This window comes from Dromiciops gliroides, chromosome 2 (assembly GCF_019393635.1).
Source record: "Dromiciops gliroides isolate mDroGli1 chromosome 2, mDroGli1.pri, whole genome shotgun sequence".
Lineage (NCBI taxonomy): Eukaryota > Metazoa > Chordata > Mammalia > Microbiotheria > Microbiotheriidae > Dromiciops > Dromiciops gliroides.
This window is the reverse complement of record NC_057862.1, coordinates 241,696,058-241,715,788: the sequence shown is the minus strand read 5'-3', so window position 1 is coordinate 241,715,788 and position 19,731 is coordinate 241,696,058. Positions and strand designations below refer to the sequence as shown.

At 40.6% G+C, this 19,731-nt stretch overlaps 1 protein-coding gene across 3 annotated transcripts in view; it reads right to left on the bottom strand.

The window, feature by feature from the left end:
- The window catches only part of MAP3K9 (mitogen-activated protein kinase kinase kinase 9), a 128,044-nt gene extending 112,485 nt beyond the window's left edge, over positions 1–15,559 (bottom strand). For all 3 annotated transcript variants that reach the window (XM_043982198.1, XM_043982199.1, XM_043982200.1), the window contains exons 1-2: positions 14,930–15,559; positions 1,294–1,707 (exon numbers count right to left, since the gene is read on the bottom strand). In XM_043982198.1, the coding sequence (XP_043838133.1) occupies positions 1,294–1,707; positions 14,930–15,344 (829 nt within the window). In that variant the 5' untranslated portion in view covers positions 15,345–15,559. The remainder of the gene's footprint in view (positions 1–1,293; positions 1,708–14,929) is intronic.
- Between the last annotated feature and the right edge of the window lie 4,172 nt (positions 15,560–19,731).

Below are 19,731 nucleotides of genomic sequence, written 5' to 3'. Positions count from 1 at the left end.
TAAGTTTTCTAAAATGCTTTTGGGGCAGTCAAATTCTGGATATAAGCAATGCAGAAGTATCTCAAAGAGGAAAATTGCTGGGGTTCTTTCTCTGAGAAATGAACTCAACTCCCTCTTGACAAGGGAACTACATTATAGCCTTTCCCTCTGTATTGCATGATGTGGTGGATAGAGTGATGAATTTGAAATCAGAAATATCTTGGTTCAAATCTTACCTCAAAACTCTACTAGCTGAGCAACACTGAGTAAATCACCCCTCTTGGCCTCAATCCCTCATCTGTAAAATGAGGGGATTGAACTTGATGTGTTCTATAGTCCCTTCCAACTCTAAATCTATGATCCAATGATTCCATAGATTCAATTTGGAGATATCTATCTCCCAGTATTGTTGGGAGGAAAGTGCTATATATAAAGGAGTTTGGTAATAAAGAGCATAAAACCCAATGGAAGGGCATTCCCAATCTCGAATTCATCTGGCCAGGACCCCAAGAGAAAGAGTGACGTGTTTTAGAATCTCAACAAAAATTCAATACCTACTACATGCAATGCACCATTTAACTAAGTCAAAATTAATACTCATTTTGCCATTTCGATGTATGAATTCTGAGTGTCTTACAAAGTTACAGTATTTTTGGATTATCTCCAGATATTCACCAGGTAGTTATGACAGTATATAAAGCATGAATTCTTAGTGTTTTACAAAGTTACAGTATTTTTAGATTATCTCCAGGTATTCACCAGGTAGTTATGACAGTATATAATACCTGTAGGCTACCTAAAATTGCCAAAATATGCAATATTGGACAGTTGAATTTCCTTAAAGTTACAAACATACAAGAATGGATTCATTCAACCCTCAGTTATTAAATGCCTACCTATTGTGTACAAAGGGCCATGCTAGGTTCTAGGTGATTTAGATATTGCCTAGTCCCTTACTGGCATTTTCTCTGATGAGTACCTGTTGGGAAGTATGTAAACAGATTCACAATTGTCTATTTTAAATAATGATACACAGAAAAAGAAAGTCCCTTTCAACTCATCTAAAGTAGTAAAGAGAATGCGATAACCTTATATGCATAATACAACATAATTACTAAATACTAACTGTGCATGGTATTTGCTCCATTTCCATATGTGCCCTATTCTTCCCTGGTACCCAAACTACCCCACCCCCACTCAGATAGGCTGTTTTCTGCATGCAGTTTCATCACAAATGCACTCAGAATCCAGTCTGGCCATGGCTATCATTTGGTTCCATTCACTTCCTTCCACCCACCCTTCTTCCAGACTCACTGTTACTGGATTTGAGGTCCCGATGGATGATGGGGACAATTGCTTCATCATGCAGATAGTTCATCCCCCTGGCAATCTGCACAGCCCAGTTCACCAATATGTCAGGAGGGATCCTCTTCCCCGATAACACTCGATTTAAAGACCCTCCACGTGCAAATTCCATGATCAAACAGAGATTGGGTTCTTTCAGGCACACACCCCTCAGAGCAATAATGTTTGGGTGCTTCAGCATGGCAAAGAGTTTGGCTTCCTGACGAACATTCTCTATGGTCTGGCTGATGTCCTCATCAGGGTCATGGCGGGCAGCTTTCACAGCAACTTCTTCTCCAGCCCAAAAAGCTCGATACACCTTTCCAAAACCCCCAATGCCAATGATCTCCTCCAGGGTCAGCTCTGCAAAGTCAATCTCTAATACTGGGTGAGGAGAAGAGAACAGACAGAGGCATTAAGTCAAAACCATCCTGGAATAAATCATTTAATCATCAATACATAGATAGACCGCTGATTTTAATCATGGAAATCTGACATGGAGATTTTTACTGATTGACCATTTCAACAAGGAACTATAGGGAGAAACGGCAAGATCGATTCTCAAATTTAAGACAAGATATCATATGCTAGCAGTAAGCTGTTACTAGTGCCATCTATTCAACATGGCCCTAGACTTCACAAGAACCACATTTCCGTACTCATTCTCCTTTAAAAACACAGTTTCCTTCTGAGGCTATGACACTATCAGCTTCATTTAGCATGAATTATAATGGTTGTGCAGAGCTGAGAGTATGAACTAAAGTTGATGACTGTCATATAAGCTCTACCCTCAAAGTGAGATCTTTTTAAAGGGAGAAAATACATAGTAATTACACACAAAGGGTGCATTCAGGCTTCAAACAAGACAAATTGGGGGTGGGGGAAGGGAGGAGCAAGAACATAGCTTGTATTCAATAAAAGCCAACCAACCTTCACTAATCACTTGCAAAATATTATACTATGCACTGAGGACATAAAAACAAATAAAAAAAACAAACAACTCCTGCCCTTAAGGAGATTCTTTTCTACTGGGGAGAGGGGGAAAGGAAGTAATACTACATGTAAGTGGATGGATATGCATGATAATTTTAGAAGGAAAGAGAAAGCACTAACAGCTAAGAGGTCCAGGAAAGGGTTTCCATAGGAGAAGATACATGAGCTGTGCCTTGAAGAAGCTAGGGTTACTTAAGAGGGAAGGGACAAGGAGAGAGGGCTCTTCAGGAATCAGTGACAGCCTGTACAAAGAAACAAAGGTAGGGAATGGAATGCTGAGTTTGGGGAATAGCACATAGGTCACTTTTGCTGAAATATAAACCGTACGAATGGAAATAATGTACAATATGCCAGAAAAAGTAAGCTGGAGTCATCTTACAAAGGGCTTTAAATGTCAGGCTGAATATCAAAGCATACTACTTTTCACATTATTTTTGGCGGGGGGTTTTTCTTTTGGTCTGTGTCTTCTTTCCTAACATGACTAATATGGAAGTATGTTTTGCATGATTGCACATGTAAAACCTATATCAAATTGCTTACCATCTCAGGGAGGGGGAGGAGAGGGAAGGAGGGGAAAAATGTGGAACTCAATTTTTAAAAAATGAATGTTAAAAAATTGTCTTTATGCGTAATGGGGGGAATTTAGTATTATTTTCTCAAAAAAAACTGTCAGGCTGAAGAGTTTATATTCTATCCTAGAGGCAACAGAAAGCTAATGAGTAGGTAAGTAACACGGTCAGACATGAGTTTTCACAAGATCATTTCAGAGACAAGAGAGGATGGAAACCAGAAGACCAACTAGGAGGTTGTTGCACTAGTCCCCTAGAGCTAGCAATGAGGGCCTGGGCTATCATGATAGTTGTCTGAGCAAAGAATATGAAACAGATGTCAGAGTCATTATGAAAGAGGGACTGGCAAGACTTGACAACTGGTTGGACACTGAGGGTGAAGAGATGGAAGAGTTGAGGAAGACTCTGAAGCATCTGAAAGGCTGCTGGTGCCCTCAATAGAAATAGAGAAATCTGGAGAAGAAACGTGTCTCAAGTGAGGTGGGGAAATGGGGAGGTAATGGAGAGAGAGGTTGGATCCATGATTTCATTTATGTAAGGAAGTTTCAAATGAGGAAACACCCTCTACCAATGCAGAACAACAACTTATAGTCTCAAAAGTTGATTCTAGCACTAAAAGGTTAAATGGCTTGACCAGGGACACATAAGACAATGTGTGTCAGAGGCAGGATTGACCTAAGACTTCTTGAAACCAAGGTGGTCTCTCTATCCACTACATTGAGAGAGAGGTTAACATTTAGTTCTGTTTAAGACTTGTTGAGTTTTAAATCAATCAATATATCAACAAGCATTTTATATATGCGTTAGGGACATAAAGACAAAAGCAAAGAAATCTCTGCTCTCAAGGAGTTTACATTTAATCAAGGGAAATAACATATACACTTGTATGCATACAAAAATAAAAGTATTAGAGGGAGGTACCAACACCCGGTGGGGAGGGAAGGAATTAGGAAAAGCTTCTTAGTGACTGCACTTGAGAAGACCATTGAAAGAAACCAAGCTTTTTCTAAGAGGAGAGGAGGAAGGGCATTCCAGGAATAAGGGAGGTACAGTTAAAGATGTCCCATTGTACTTTCTCAGCCAGAATGTAAGTTCCTTCTTTCTGACCAAATCTTTCTTTTCATTTTGCTACGTGAAATAACATCTAATACCTGCTACTAATCATAGAGCAATGGGCTTCCCCATGAAAAAGAGAGTCATTTCTCAATCTAACCAAGATGAATGGTAAACAGAATAAATAAACAGAAGTAATAAAATGAGGAAGAGGAGGAGGAGAAAAAAGAAGAGGATGAGGACAGTGATGGTGATGATGGTGATGACGACAATAATAACACATTTCTCATAATTTAAAGTTTACAAACATGGGAGAGGGCACCTGAACAATGTCTTGAAGAAGCTAGAGATTCTAAGAGGGAGAGGCAAGGAGAGAAGGCCTATCTACTTTATTTCATTTGAGACTCATTTTTCATTTGAGTTCTTGTAAAATAGCTAGTGCGCACTTTCTCTCTCTCTCTCTCTCTCTCTCTCTCTCTCTCTCTCTCTCTCTCTCTCTCTTTCTCTTTCTCTTTCTCTCTCTCTCCTGTCCCCTCTCCTTCTCCATATATGTATATACACATACACACATATACATGTATATGCATATACCTACATATACACATGTATATGTATACATGTGCACATATATAAATATATACACATACATATATCCTAAGAGGCACCAATGACTTTTAAATCTAAGCTTATGTTCCTCCATAGCGGATTTGTGGACAATCAAATGAATGGAGTCAGCATTATTTTCTTGCTCTGTTGCTGCCTAGGCAGTTCTTCTCTCTTAGTGAGTGGCTGCTGTGGCTATTTGCCAAGCTACTGCAAAGCAATGGTCTTACAGAGCTGCTAGTTGCAGGGGCCAACTAAAACCTGAATGCAAAATCTTACATGTGTTACTCAGCATTCATATCTAAGAGAATCACCATGAGGAAGTGGAATAATACAAAGGACCTCCTACTTCATTATAAAAAGTCCTGACTTACTGCTTGCCTTTGCAGAACTGAGTTTGTTCATTTTGAGGTACCCAGGATAATTAATAAGATTATAGATTTAGAACTGGAAGGGGCTAAGTAGATACAGCCCAAGATTTGGAGTCAGGAACAAAGACCTGAATGCAAATTTACCTTAAATAGTTATCAGCTGAGTGATCCTAAGCAAGTTAACAAACCTCTCCTTATCTATAAATTGGGGATAATAATAGCACCTTCCTCACAGGGCTCTTGAGGAGATCAAATGAGAGGCAGGATGGCATTACGAATAGTCCGGAAGACCTCAGTTCAAATCCTGCTTCTGACTCCTCCTAATTGTGTGACCATAGACAAATCACTTAATCTCACTGGATGAATTTTCTCATCAGTAAAATGGGGATAATACCTAATTTACAGACTTGTTCTTAGGTTCAATATAAGTGTATAAAATACATCGCAAACTGGGGCAGCTAGGTGGCAAAGTGGATAGAGCACCGGCCCTGGAATCAGGAGTACCTGAGTTCAAATCCAGCCTCAGACACTTAACACTTATTAGCGGTGTGACCCTGGGCAAGTCACTTAACCCCAATTGCCTCATTGAAAAAGAAAAAAAAAATACGTCGCAAACTAATATAGGTACATATGCAAATACACACATATATATCAGATATATTGCTAAAATCATCACTACCACCATTATCATCATCTTCTCCACAGTAACCCTGTTACTTCTAAAAAGATTTGTAATTCCCCATAAAATGCTGGCAAATAAAACTCATATAGAAAAATCTTAGGAGAGAATTATATTTGCCATGCGCCACACAGAAAATCCAAGATTAAGAAGAGAATAATGGTTCACTTTTCCATAGTGCTTTACAGTTTATAAAAACACTGTCAGGACAGTGGAAAGAACACTCGCTGTATTTGGAGTCAGAGGACTTGGGTTTGAGTCCTAACTCTGACAATTAACACCTTGGTGAACTTGGAGGAGTCACTTAAGTTGACACTTAACTAAGCCTCAATTTCCTCAGAAGTAAAATAAGAGAATTAGACCAGATGATCTTACGGTCCCTTCCACTTCTTTTTTTGTTTTGTTTTGTTTTTGTTTTTTTGGCAGGCAACGGGGGGTTAAGTGACTTGCCCAGGGTCACACAGCCAGTAAGTGTCAAGTGTCTGAGGCTGGACTTGAACTCAGGTACTCCTGAATCCAGGGCCGGTGCCCTAACCACTGTGCAACCTAGCTGCCCCCTCCCACTTCTAAATCCATCCTAGAGACTTCCTATATTAATTAGTGGATTCAACTCTGCAAGGACAACCAATAAATAGATATAATATAAATATAAATGCAAAGATCAAATACAAAATATCTTGAAATAAAAACTTTAAAGATAAAATTCAGAATTATTCCTAGGTCCCTTGACAGATGACCTATATACCTACACTATTCCCTTCTGATCATTCTGTCAGTGTGTTTGATTGGGATTGTTTCCTCTTTTGTTCCAATTGCCAATGATTTGCAAAGGTTGTTTATAAACTATCTTCCCTTGTTTAAAGTATAGCTCTCACATCCTACCATTGCCTTCCTTTCATCTCAATTTTGTCATGCAATTGGCAGTTTATTTAAAAAACACTTAAAGTTAGGTGGTATTTTCTGCATTTAGTAAAGACAGCATGCCTTGCCCAAAAAAGAGACAAATGATTAAAAGATCCTAATCTTATTTTTAAAAGGGGGGAGGGGCAGCTAGGTGGTGCAGTGGATAGTGGATAGAGTCAGGAGGTCCTGAGTTCAAATATGGCCTCAGACACTTAACACTTACTAGCTGTGTGACCCTGGGCAAGTCACTTAAACCCAATTGCCTCACACAAACACACACAAAAAAGGGAAAAAACACCTATAGGCCTTTCCTCAATCTTCAGCTGACTGAGCACATTATAAATTCATGTTATCTAACTTGAACTAGCCCTCACTGCAGAAAGAGTCCTTTTATTCCTTCCAAATTGAGCCCCTATCTCACTCACCACAGAAGTTATTCCAAACCTTCTCTCCTTATTTTTCTAATAAACATTTTTATTTATAGTTTGGGGTTCTGAATTTATCCCTCTTTCCCTCGGTCCCCTCCCCCTCCTGAGATGACAAACAATCAGATATGGGTTATACATGTATGATTATGTAAAACATTACCATATTTGTCATTCAAACCTTCTCTATACCCCTCAAGCCTCCCACACCTTTCCTTGCCTCTTCTTCAGCTGAGAACTAGGCTCTTACTTTACTGAGAAAACGGGTCATTCTATTTGAGTTCCCTCTTCTCAAAACCCCTTGACATCATCCCCTACTCTCTCCTCCTTTCCCCAAGTCTGACAATGAGGTGGCCCTCCAAACCTTCTACATATGTACTTGATCCCACATCCTCTCATCTTCTTCAACAGAATCCAACCACATTCATACCTTCTCATTCATATCTTCTCTTCAACCTCTCCCTATCTACTGGTTCCTTCTCTACTGTCCTCAAAGATGCCCACATCTCCCCATCATTAAACAACCTTCATTAGAGCCTGCCATGTGTTCAAACTATTGTTTTATATCTTTCCTCCTTTTCTAAGCCAAACCTAGAAAAAGTTCCCTAGACTCCCAGCTTCCACTTCCTCTCTTCTCATTCACTCCTTATCCCTTTGCAGTCTAGGTTCTAACATCTTCATTCAACTGAAACTGTTCTCTTTTAAGTTACCAACAATCTCTTGATTGCTAAATTTAGCCAAAATCTTTCTCAACCTATCAGTTGACTATCCTGTTCTCTTGCAAACATTCTCTTCTCTAAGTTTTTATAACACACTCCTGGTTCTTCTTTCTTCTACCTATCTTACCACACACCTCTACCCCCCCCTTCTCTCTCCCTCTCTCTCCCCCCTCCCTCTCTCCCCCCCTCTTTCTCTCTCTCACACTCACTCTCTCTGTGTCTCTCTCACCACCACCACCACCACCACCACCATCATCATCTATATCAAGCCCCCTAATTGAATATTTTCCCCCAAGGGTCTGTCTTAGGCCCTCTTTTCATCCTGATAATCTTATAAGATCCCAGAGATTTAATTGTCATCTCCATGCAGATGACTTACGGATCTAAATATCCTCTTCCAGTCTCTCATCTGAGCTTCAGCTCTCAACTAACGGCTTATTGCATTTCAAACTATGTGTCCCAGAGATATCTCTAACTCAAAACAGGGGTTATCAAACTACAATGGGCCTGTTTTTTGTATTTAAAAATGTGAAAACTATTCTTAGTTTGAAAACGGACTCTCCAGTCATAAGCTGCCAATCTCTGTGCTACATATTCAATATGTCCAAAACTGAACTTATTTCCCCCAAACCTTCCCATCTTCCAAACTTCCTTATTTCTGCCAAAGGTACCATGATTCTCCAAGTCTCCTAAGCTTCCAATCTTGGCACTTCTTTATCACACTTGTCACATTATCTTCCTCACTTGTCACTTCATCACTTTGTCACATTATCTCCCTCACTTCATATAGCTAATCAATTGCTAAATTATACCATTTCTAACACCAGAGTCTGACCTCTCCCTCTATTCATACAACTCTCTCCTTAGGTCCATCACCTCTAATCACCTCTCATCTAGATAATTGTTAACAACCTTCTCCACTCCAACCCTTCCTACACACTCTCCCAAAAGTATTTTCCTTAAGCACAGATCTGCCCATGTCACCACCTTGCTCAATCAATTCCAATGCCTCCCAATTGCCTATAAGATAAAATATAAATGGCTTTGAAAGTCCTTCACAACCTAGTCTCAATCTATCTTTCCAAACTCTTTGGATATTAGCCTCCATATCACACTCAGATCCAGCTAACTCACTTTCTTTCTCTTCCTCAAAATATTCCATCATTCATCTTTACACTTTGCACTGGCTATCCACCATGCCTAGAGTGCTTTTTGTCCTTACCTCCTCCTGATAGATGCCCTCTCTTCCTTCAATACTCAAGTACCATCTTGAACTATTAGTGACCTTATATTTTAATACTTTGCATTTATTGTTGTTATTTTTTCAGTATACTATATGTAGAAGCACAAGTACATGTGCATGTGTGCGCACGCGCGCGCACACACACACACACACACACACACACATCTTCTCCCCGGTTAGAATGTAAACTTCTTGCAGTTAGGAATTATTTCAGTCTTTGCATTTGTATCCCCAGCACCCAGAATGCCATCTGATACATAGCAGACAGTTAATAAATGTTTGTTGATTGATTAATATCCAGAAAGGTAGAATATATCTATGGCAATTGTGTAAATCCTGCTGTGGGTGCCTAAGTAGTGCTTAGGTTATAACCACCCTCAATGGCCTTATACCAGGATTGTAAGGGGAGAGATTGGGTACTGTTGAGGGGATATGGGTAGATGTGATTGTATTGTAAGACAAGCCCCATGATTGGCTATGGTTGGGAGGATGGAATGTGATACATCTTCCCACCCTTCAATTGGTTGATCATATACCTCTTATAATAATACCATGTCCCTACACCTTCTTATGGAAGAAGACTGTTCTCAGCTACTCTGTCTGATCCCAAACGTGCACTTAATCATTTTCTAATATCTATTATTCACTTGTTTCATCCCTTTATCCTCAACTAAAGTGTTATGAGGACAGGAACTTCTTTGTTTTATTTTTTTGTCTTTGTATCCCTAGGACCTAGCACAGTTACTTGCATATCATACATCCTTAAGAAATGTTTGTTGAAAGAAATTTCATGTAAATGTCTTGTTTTCCTGATTAGATTATACTTCTTTTGAGGGCAAGAACCATGCAATATACTTCCCTTGAATCTTTCTTTGTGTCTAGCAGGGTACATGGCACATAATATGTGCTCAAAGTATACTTATGATATGAATCATTGCTGAAAGACAAGGTGGTGAAATGGAAGATGTGCTGGCTTTGAAGTCAGATCACCCAGAATCAGATCTGGTCTCTGACACTTATTACCTGTGTGAGGAAGTCATTTAACTTTTCATCAACTGTAAAATGAAAGATTTGGACTAGATGGCTTTTGACGACCCTTACAGCTCTAAATCTATTGTCCTATGAGATTGAATTCATGGTGCTGAAGGAACAGCTCCTCTGGTTCCATCACTCAGAGGAAGAAGGGAGAGAAAGGAGGCTACATGGCAAAATATGGTAAAGACCTCTGATTACAACATAAAACCTTAGTTTCTTATTTCATATTTTAGGAAACACACATATATATAGGTATATATGTGTGGGTATATAAACTACATATATGTATATATGTATGTATGTGTATATATATCTCTATATCTCTATATTCTGTATTAACTTTGAGACTGATTTCCAGGTAGAAGATGAAAGCCATAATGAAAATAATGACACTGAAGAATGACTTTTTAAAAAATTTATCTTTTTTTTTTTTTGGCAGGGCAATGAGGGTTAAGTGACTTGCCCAGGGTCACAGAGCTAGTGAAGTGTCAAGTGTCTGAGGCTGGATTTGAACTCAGGTACTCCTGAATCCAGGGTCAGTGCTTTTCTGAGAAGACACTGAACTGGTGTTTCTTTCTTGGGGGTTGTAGTTAATTTATCTGTGAAACTAACCTTTTTTCTCTGTTCCTATAAAACTTTAGTGCTGGTTTCAAACAAGAATCAGGTCATGAAGTTTTCAGCACAAGCTGCAGCTCAGTAAACTATCATAAAACAAAAAACCTATTTGTTTCCCTTTGGGGTCATGCTTCCCACCCCCCCAGATTGCATGCAATAATAAATGTACATTTCAGCATTCTCAGAGCAAGTGAGCTGCAGATTCCCCAGAATTTTCCTGTTCTACAAAAAAATAGCTAAGGATGCTCATAATTAAAATCTAAAGCACATCGGAACCTCCCTTTTGCTTTCTACTATGCAGTATGAAGGTATAAATTAGCAAATAAACTTAATAAATGCTCTTCTTGAAAGAAAAATAAACACATTTCTTGACAGAAAAAACAATTTAGTCCCTCAGATGACACCACACAAGAAGACATAATGTAAACAAAAGGTTTTTTTACCCTTAAGAATGAGAAAGAACATTGAAAAGCTCTTGGGTAATATATGTCAACCCTACTGGGAGCTAAACTCTATTACTTATGCTGACTACAATTAAAATAAAGGCTTATCCTATTTTATAAGAAGTAATAGATGTGGGTGTACTCCACAAAGTTTAAAGTTATATACTTTATATTATCATCAATAGCTTCCTAATTATCTATAATAGCCCTCCTATCTTCACACACATGCTAAATATTTTTAAAATTCAGATTTGATCATGTCACCTCACCACTCAAAAATCTCCCTATTATTTCTGTAAGAAATATAAAATTCCTCAGTCTACTACCCAGAATTCTCCACATTTTGGCGCATAAGTACTTATCCAGTGTTATTTCATATGATTCCTCTCTCTAGTTAAACTGCCCTGCTAGCTAGCTGTTTCCTGTATATCACATGTACATATGTACATGTTTCATGTACATAATTCATCTCCTCCTTCTGTGCACTTACACAAGTGGTCCCATCTCTGGACTGCCCTTCCTCATCACCTCAGCCTCTCACAACCCCTCCTTTCCTCCAAATCACAGTTCAGTTGTCACCTCCTACAGAAGACTTTTCCTTATCCCTATGGTCATTAGCACTCCCTCCTTATTAAAATTACTTGTATTATTTTATGTATACTTTGTATTTACTTGTACCCCCTAGTCTGATATAAGTTCTTTTTTTTTTTTTTTGGAGGGCAATGGGGCTTAAGTGACTTGCCCAGGGTCACACAGCTAGTAAGTGTCAAGTGTCTGAGGTCAGATTTGAACTCAGATCCTCCTGAATCCAGGGCCGGTGCTTTATCCACTGCGCCACCTAGCTGCCCCTATAAGTTCTTTTAGAGCAGGAACTGGTTGTTGTTGTTGTTGTTGTCTTTGTATCTCTAAGAAACTAGCACAGTGCTTTTGCACACAGTAGGTGTTGAACACATTTGTTGAATTGATTTTTTTTGATGGAACAAAACTTGGGCAATTCTTGTCATTTATATTTGAATGGGGTTTGAAGATGAGAAAATTTCACTTTAAAACTAAAATATCTAGTGCTTCACATCAAGTTCTTTAAGACCCTATATACAATGTTTTTAGAGCTCAATCACAAATGTACACCTACCCAGAAGAAATTCTGAGGCACCAGGTAGATAGTTCAAGGAAAGAATTATTAGTAACTGTTCAAGGAAATAATTATTAGTAGCTTCATTCTACTCCGTGCCTCTGGTGACAAAGCTGTCCATTTTAACTTTCTATATGATATTAAATGACCACCTGGACAGCTGGGAGGACTGATAACTCCTAATGGACAAAAGGCCCACTTGCTGGCAGTCTCCAGAACCATGATGAGGACCAGAGGAAAGAATTCACAGGGATCTTGTCTGTCACTAAATGACTTTAGCCTCCAAAAGGTATCAATTCCAGCAACATTACTCAAGGTCCACTGAACAAAGTCAGTTCTTTCCACCTTGGTGAACAAATTGAGGATTACTCTATTTCCTGTCTTTTGCTCACTATTGAAGCTCAATCAGTTCTACCCAGGGGAAATCTTACAAGACCCAAATTGGGCTCTTCTGCCATTAGTGGAGGAAAAGCTCCTAAAATGGGACAATGTCAATCTACCTAGATGATAGAACTCAGGATAATTTTTATCTTCATATAAATCCAGTCCAAACCACTGCAACATATTTCAGAAGCCATGGAATGGAAGACATGGAATAAAAGTGAACTTTTCAGTATCTACTAAATACTTAATTCAATATAATTTTTATCAAGAGTTTATGTGCAATTGAATTAGATAAACATTTATTAAGGACCTGCTATGAGTCAGGCATTATGTTGGGTGCTAAGTTCTCTCTACCCTAAGTTTAAATGGACCCCCTGAACAAAGATCAAAGGCTTCATTGGCAGAAAACCAGAAAACAGAATCTGACTTAACATAGTTACCAAAATGACCAGAGCCATCCATTATGCCCATTCACTTCTTTCTCCATCATGACATCAAGTTTGTCACTAACTGCATCTGAGAGCACTCAGCTCAGTTTTGAGGCTTTTAGTCCAATGGACTTAGTACATAGACATCATTCACAAAAGCTGTTTTCGGAGTCCAAGAATAATAAAGATCAATATGTATCCATATGCAGTTCTAAATTCAATGAAGCAAAGGAGGGCAGGGTTAGAACTGTAGGGATTCCAAATGGGGGGGGGGAAGGGCAAAAAAACAAGAAAAGAAAGAAAGATTTCTGGTTTTGTTCTAAATTTCTGCCATGATATAGGGTAGAAATATACATGTAGGACTGAACTATAAACTACTTTTGTGGAAATAAGTTATAAGCCAAGAGCACAGAGTAGTTTCACAACAGAGATTAAGGTAAACACTGAACATTTAAGTACTGATAACAACCTTTTTGCTAAGAACCTGTGTTTTCCTTTTATTTCAAAGGTCAAGTGGGATAAGAAATATGGTGTAAATATTATTAAGAAGTATAAATATTCAATACTTGTATCATAGGTTTAAAACTTGAAGATACTTTAAAAGTTATCTGATCCAACTCCATCATTTTTTTCTTTACAAATAAGAAAAATGATGGTCCAAAAGATTAAGTGACTTGCCCAAGATAGTCAAGGTAATAAATATCAGAGATGATATTTGAATTCATGTCTTCCCACTATCTTTAAAAAAAAAAGTCTAGGGGCAGCTAGGTAGTGCAGTGGATAAAGCACCAGCCCTGGATTCAGGAGGACCTGAGTTCAAATTTGACCCCAGACACTTGACACTTACTAGCTGTGTGACCCTAGGCAAGTCATTAACCCTCATTGCCCTGCCCCCCCAAAAAAAGTCTAAGCATACAAAGGAGCATTTCAGATAAAGAATTTTATAATTTTTGCTTTCTATCTTTTAAAAATGACTAGCATTGACTGAGATTTGTGTGGTAATCTAGATCCCTGGAGTTTAATGACATTTACTTATCAGATGTGGGGAAAGGGTTGAGGATGACTGAGAGATTCGAGATGGTGAGAATACTATAGATAACTATTGATCATGGTCTGTCATAGTAACAACTGGTTTTAACAACTAGTCACTGTAGGCAGAGACAGCAAGAAATATTTCTAAAGGTTCTTTATATGGCATTTTAAAAAAAACCAACAACAAACAGTAGGTAAATTAAAGAACTGGAATTCGGCCAATGAACTCTGTACTTCAGGTACAATCTCCCCCTCTCAACTCACTACTTCTTGGGAATCCATTCACACCGTGAGCCCCCTAAAGATACAGCTTCCTTGGTGTAGAGATGAGCCGAGAAAACCACACAATATTTCACAGAAATGTCAGCTTAGATAAAACCTGGGGTTCAATGAACTTTTCAACCCTGCCCTGCCTTGGACTACCCAGTCTTCCTTACAGCAAATGCCTGTGCAGGGTGGGGGAGGGAGACGAGGTTAGTGGATCCGATGACTAAGATCCTCACAATATTGATGACCACTGGCTCTTGTAGTAGCTGTGTGACCTTAGGCAAGTCACTTTTCACAGATGCTCAGTGTGTGTAAGAGGAGGGGTGTACTAGATAACCTCTAAGGTTGCTTTTAGAAACACCTACGTCGTTCTGAGCCTACTATTACCCACTTGCACAGTAACGGGTAAGGGGCTCCCCGAGTTAGGACTTGACTTTGTGGGGGTAAGTCACAGTAGGTGGTAGTCCCATCAAAACTGAGAAGGCCCAAAGCCTGAGATTCGAGGATCGGCCTGCGCACCATGGATCTTATCTGTGGCACTACCAAACCCCTGCACCCGGCGCAAGCGCGCACCGGCTACCCGCTTTCCTCTGGGCACCCCCCCCCAGCAACCTTCCTGCCCCAATCCCCCCACTAGAGCCAGGCCCCTCCCCTCCACCGCGGCACCTCCAACCCTCCTCTCTTTGCACCGCCTGTCCCGCCTTGCCCTTACAGTGGATGGCTGGGTAGCAGCTGGGGTCTTCCCCACCCGGCTGGCAGCGGCTGGAGAAGGCGCTTCGAGGGGTCACGTAGTTGCTGGGGAAGATGCCCACCCGCTGATTCAGCTGCCCGGTCCACCAGCCCTCGTCGCCGGACACCTGCGAGTCCTTGGACAGCACTTCCACCACGTCGCCCAGCCGCAGGGTCAGCTCGTCCTCTCCCGCAGCCTCGTAGTCGAACACCGCGGTCCAGAAGGGCAGTGGCGGCTCGGAGCCCAGCTCCTCCGCTGCTGCCACGGCCACCGCCGCCCCCTCCTCCTCCTCCTCTTCCTCCTCCTCCTCGCCCCCGGCCCCGGCTCCATCCTCCCCGGGCGGGGCGGCGGCAGCAGCGCTCGCCAGGCAGCCGAGAAGCGCGCGGGAGGGATCCATGGAGCGGGAGATCCATGGAGCGCAGGAGCCGCCGCTGCCTATTGTTCATGCGGCTCCGCAGAAGCTGGGGGACCCCTCCCCCGAAGGCAGCGGCGGCTGCAGGTAGGGTGGAAGGGGGTGGAATAGGGCAGGACCGGGAACCGGCGTGGGGGATGTGGAGCGAGAACCCCTCGAGGTGTCCCGGCCCGAAGAGCCCTCACCGTAGCATGGGGGCCGGGCCGGATCCTCCGCCTTCCCTCCTCCCTCCTCCCTCCTCCTCCTCCTGGTCTACCTCCACCACACAGGGGTGGTGGGGTGGGAGGGGTACGGGCTCGGGGAGAACCCGATCATGAAGCCAGCGCTCTCAGCTCTGCTGTCCAGAGCCGCTCCCGGCTCCTCGGTCCTCTCTTCTCTCTACTCCCCTCCCCACCCCTTTCCTCCTGTCTTCCTAGCCAAGGCAGCACGCCCAGGACCACCTGACACCCACTCCGCCCCGCCCAACCCTGCGGACTAACTGGGGCGGGGAGGGAGAACCGGGTGGCGGGCGGGGACTTCAGCACCACCCCCAACCCCCAGTTTTTGCCAGCTTCCCTCCCCATTGGCCACAGAGATCCTGGGTCCACAGGTTACACTAGTCCTGATTGGAAATATCCTTTCCCCCTACTACCCGCCCCTCAACTGCTCCCCTCCCATCTACTCTCAATCCCTAATGAAAAGCACTCCTCCTCCGCAGGAGAGTCTCCGCCCCCCGTGTTCTGGTTTCTCATTCTCAAACCCATAGATCAACCCTTTCCCGTAGCCCATTGGCCGCTGTCAAATTCAACCATTGGTGAGAAGCACCTGTCGATTAACCGTGAACGTACTGTCCTTCCCAAGTGAGGAGAACTCAAATATTATTGGATAGGCTAGGAGAAAAGGGTGTGTTCTGATAGGTAAGAATCCACCCTCCATTCAGATTTAGTAAGAAACCTTAAGGAAAGAGCAGTCTCTTTGTTTGCAAGGAATTGAATTTCAACCTTTCTTGAACTTCTCCTAAAGGGCCTTCTCGGAATGTACTAGGCAAGGGTTCCACTCCTTGAGGGGAGACTCTTTTCCTCCATATCCCTTTTACATTTGGATTGACTTCCTCTTTAAAGACTTTTAACTCTTGTTCTCTGATGAGGATAAAAATAATCTACATTTGTTTAACATTTTATAGACATCTTATCTCTAGAACTTTCCCATCTGCACATCTGTTCTTGGTGTTTAGTGGGCAAGGTTTCTTAACATTTTTGGTGTCATGTACCCCTTCTCTGAATAATCTGTTTAAATGAAGAAAATAAATTACTTGGAATTACAATGAATACTAATTATATTGAAATAGTTATCTGTCTATATATAAACATGCATATGTGTGCATATATTTATATATACATACATGTATATGTGTATGTGTATATATATATATATATATATATATATATATATATATAGTGTGTATATGTGGGGACTTTCAGCAGGGTTAGAGTAGAATTCATCTTCTATAGCAATGGTTCTTAACCAGGGCTAAGGTAATTATGTATGCCTGTATATGTGTTTGTACACACATATATGTATAAACGACAGTGTGTTTATGTATGTGTATATGCATACTCAGTTACTCACTTATCTTTGGGTTTTTTCTTTTTTCTGTTCTCTATGGGATTAATTTCTTGGATTAGTGCTGAAGAGCCAGGTTTCATCATTCTAATGGTTATCAACTAGTCTACCCCCTGACATTTGGTTATTCTTTTTTTTTTTTTTTTTTTGCGGGGCAATGGGGGTTAAGTGACTTGCCCAGGATCACACAGCTAGTAAGTGTCAAGTGTCTGAGGCCGGATTTGAACTCAGGTACTCCTGAATCCAGGGCCGGTGCTTTATCCACTGCGCCACCTAGCCCCCCCCACACACTTGGTTATTCTACAAAGTAATATCTGCCCATACCTGTTTTAACTTTTAATAGTGGGGAAATTTTAAAAAATAAACAAAACAAAACAAAAAAGGAGCAGCTAGGTGGTGCAGTGGATAAAGCACTGGCCCTGGATTCAGGAGGTCCTGAGTTCAAATCCAGCCTCAGACACTTGACACTTACTAGCTGTGTGACCTTGGGCAAGTCACTTTGCCCCACAAAAACAAAACCAAAACAAATTAGTGAGGAAAATCATAAAATCATGGGAATTTAGAATTAGAACATTCCTAAGATCAATTACTTCAATTCAGCTTAATTTGCATCTATTATATGGAAACTCCTAGTTAGGGGCTAGGAATTCAAAAACAAAAAATATTATAGTCCATAACTCAGAAATCTAAAACCTAATGCACAGAATTATAAGTTATTTACATCTAACATTAAGAACTGCTGCACTGCCCCTAGTCAGCCAGTCAACAAGCATTTCTTAAATACTATGTCCCAAGATCCTTGTTAAGTCCTGGGAGTACAAAGAAAAGCAAAAACACAGACTTTGCCTTCAAGGAGTTCACACTGTAATTCCCAAGTGAACATGCAAATAACTGTACATACAAGATGCATACTGTACAAATAGAGGGTTATCTCAGAGGGAAGGCACTGGCAGTGGAGTAAAGGGGGGAAGATGATCCGGAAAGGCCTCCTGTTGTTGTTCAATTATTTCCAACTCTTCTTGAGGTTTTCTTGACAAAGACGCTGACTGGAATGGTTTGTTATTTCCTTCTGCAGCTCATTTTATAGATGAGGAAGCTGAGGTAAATAGGATGAAGTAACTTGCCCAGCTAGGAAGTGTTGGATGCCAGATTTGAACTCAGGAAGAAGAGTCTCCGGGTCCAACACTCTATCCATTGTGCCACCTTAGCTGCCCTAAAGGACTCTTGCAGAAGGTCTCGAAGTAAGCCAAGGAATGAAGGAGGTGGAGGTGAAAAGAGAAAAGATTCCAAGCTTGGGAAACAATTAGGCGTGGTCAGGAAATAGAGTTTTATGTGGGAGGAATAGCAAGAAGGCTAGTGTTGCTAGATTCTACTGCATGAGGCGAGGGATAAAGTGTAAAGACTAGAAAAGTAGAAAGGGGAAAAGTCATCAAGGACTTTAAATGCCAAGAAGAAGAATACACGCACACATATATGTATGTATGTATGTGTATTATGTGTTTCCACATATGCATATACATGTGTGTTCATATATATGCACACCCATGAGTATATTTGATCCTGGAGGTAACAAAGATCCAGTGGAGTTTATTGAGTAAAGGGGTGATAAAATCAAATTCGCAATGAGGGATTTCTCTACTCTGGGCCCAGGCAGGTCAGGACTCCATTCAGTCAGCCTGGTTTCCCTGTAGGTTAAACCCCCTTTTCTTACACTCCAGCTCATTATACCCCAGGACAAAATACTTAAGGAAAAAGTGTTAGCTTGTGTCTATGTTCCCCTAAAGGGAGTAAAAAGATACTCAAAGTAAAATGTAAATCAAATAAGGGACAAGTATGTATTTTCTATTCACAAAGTAGATGCTGACCACAGAACTCTCACAAATACACATTTGACAGACACAGCAAACTAAATATGTGAACATCCAAATGATCGTTATACTCTGACAGGAGGCTGATGCTTAAAAGCATTAAACATGAAGCAGTTTACAGCACAGCTGATTGCGAATTTTGGATTTAACCTCTCTCTCCTCTGCACTGTTTCCCTAAAGGCCTATGTTTTCTGGAAAGAAAGCCAAGAGATTGGGCATATCACTGAAGTCAAGAAAAACTGAGTTCAAATCTTGCCTCAGGGCACTTACTAACTGTGATTTTGGACAAATCACTTGACCCCTGTCTTCCTCAGTTTCTTCATCTGTAAAATGGGCCCAGTAATAAATATTACCTCCCAGCATTGCCGTATGCATAGAACGTAATACTTGTAAAGCATTTTGCAAACTTTAAGTGCTTAAAATAATAAATACTAATGTATATTTAAAATAATGTTTATGCTTAAAACATTGATATCTAAAATATAAATATTTGAACATAAAATATAAATATGTGTATTTAAAATACATATTTATATTTAAAATGATATATTTTTACTTAAAATACATATTTCTATTTGAAATAATATCTTTCTATTTAAAATACCTATTTATTATTAATACTCCTGAGGGTAGTCATCTTTAAGAGGGCTAGAGTAGATGTAAGGGAATCCTTCTGAAGTGTGGTCAGCTCCAACTGAAGAGCCAGTATCTCTGAACCTCTTATGCTCACTAAAGGGGACATTAAGCCTAAAGATGTCCATCTTGAGAATGTTTAGTCACCCACCCAAAAAAAGGAAACACAAAGCAGAAAAGGCATCCAGGAACATAGGAACAAGCTTACCTAATTGTATTCCCTGGTTCTGGCCATTGTATGGGATCAATCACTATGTAACAGAATGAAG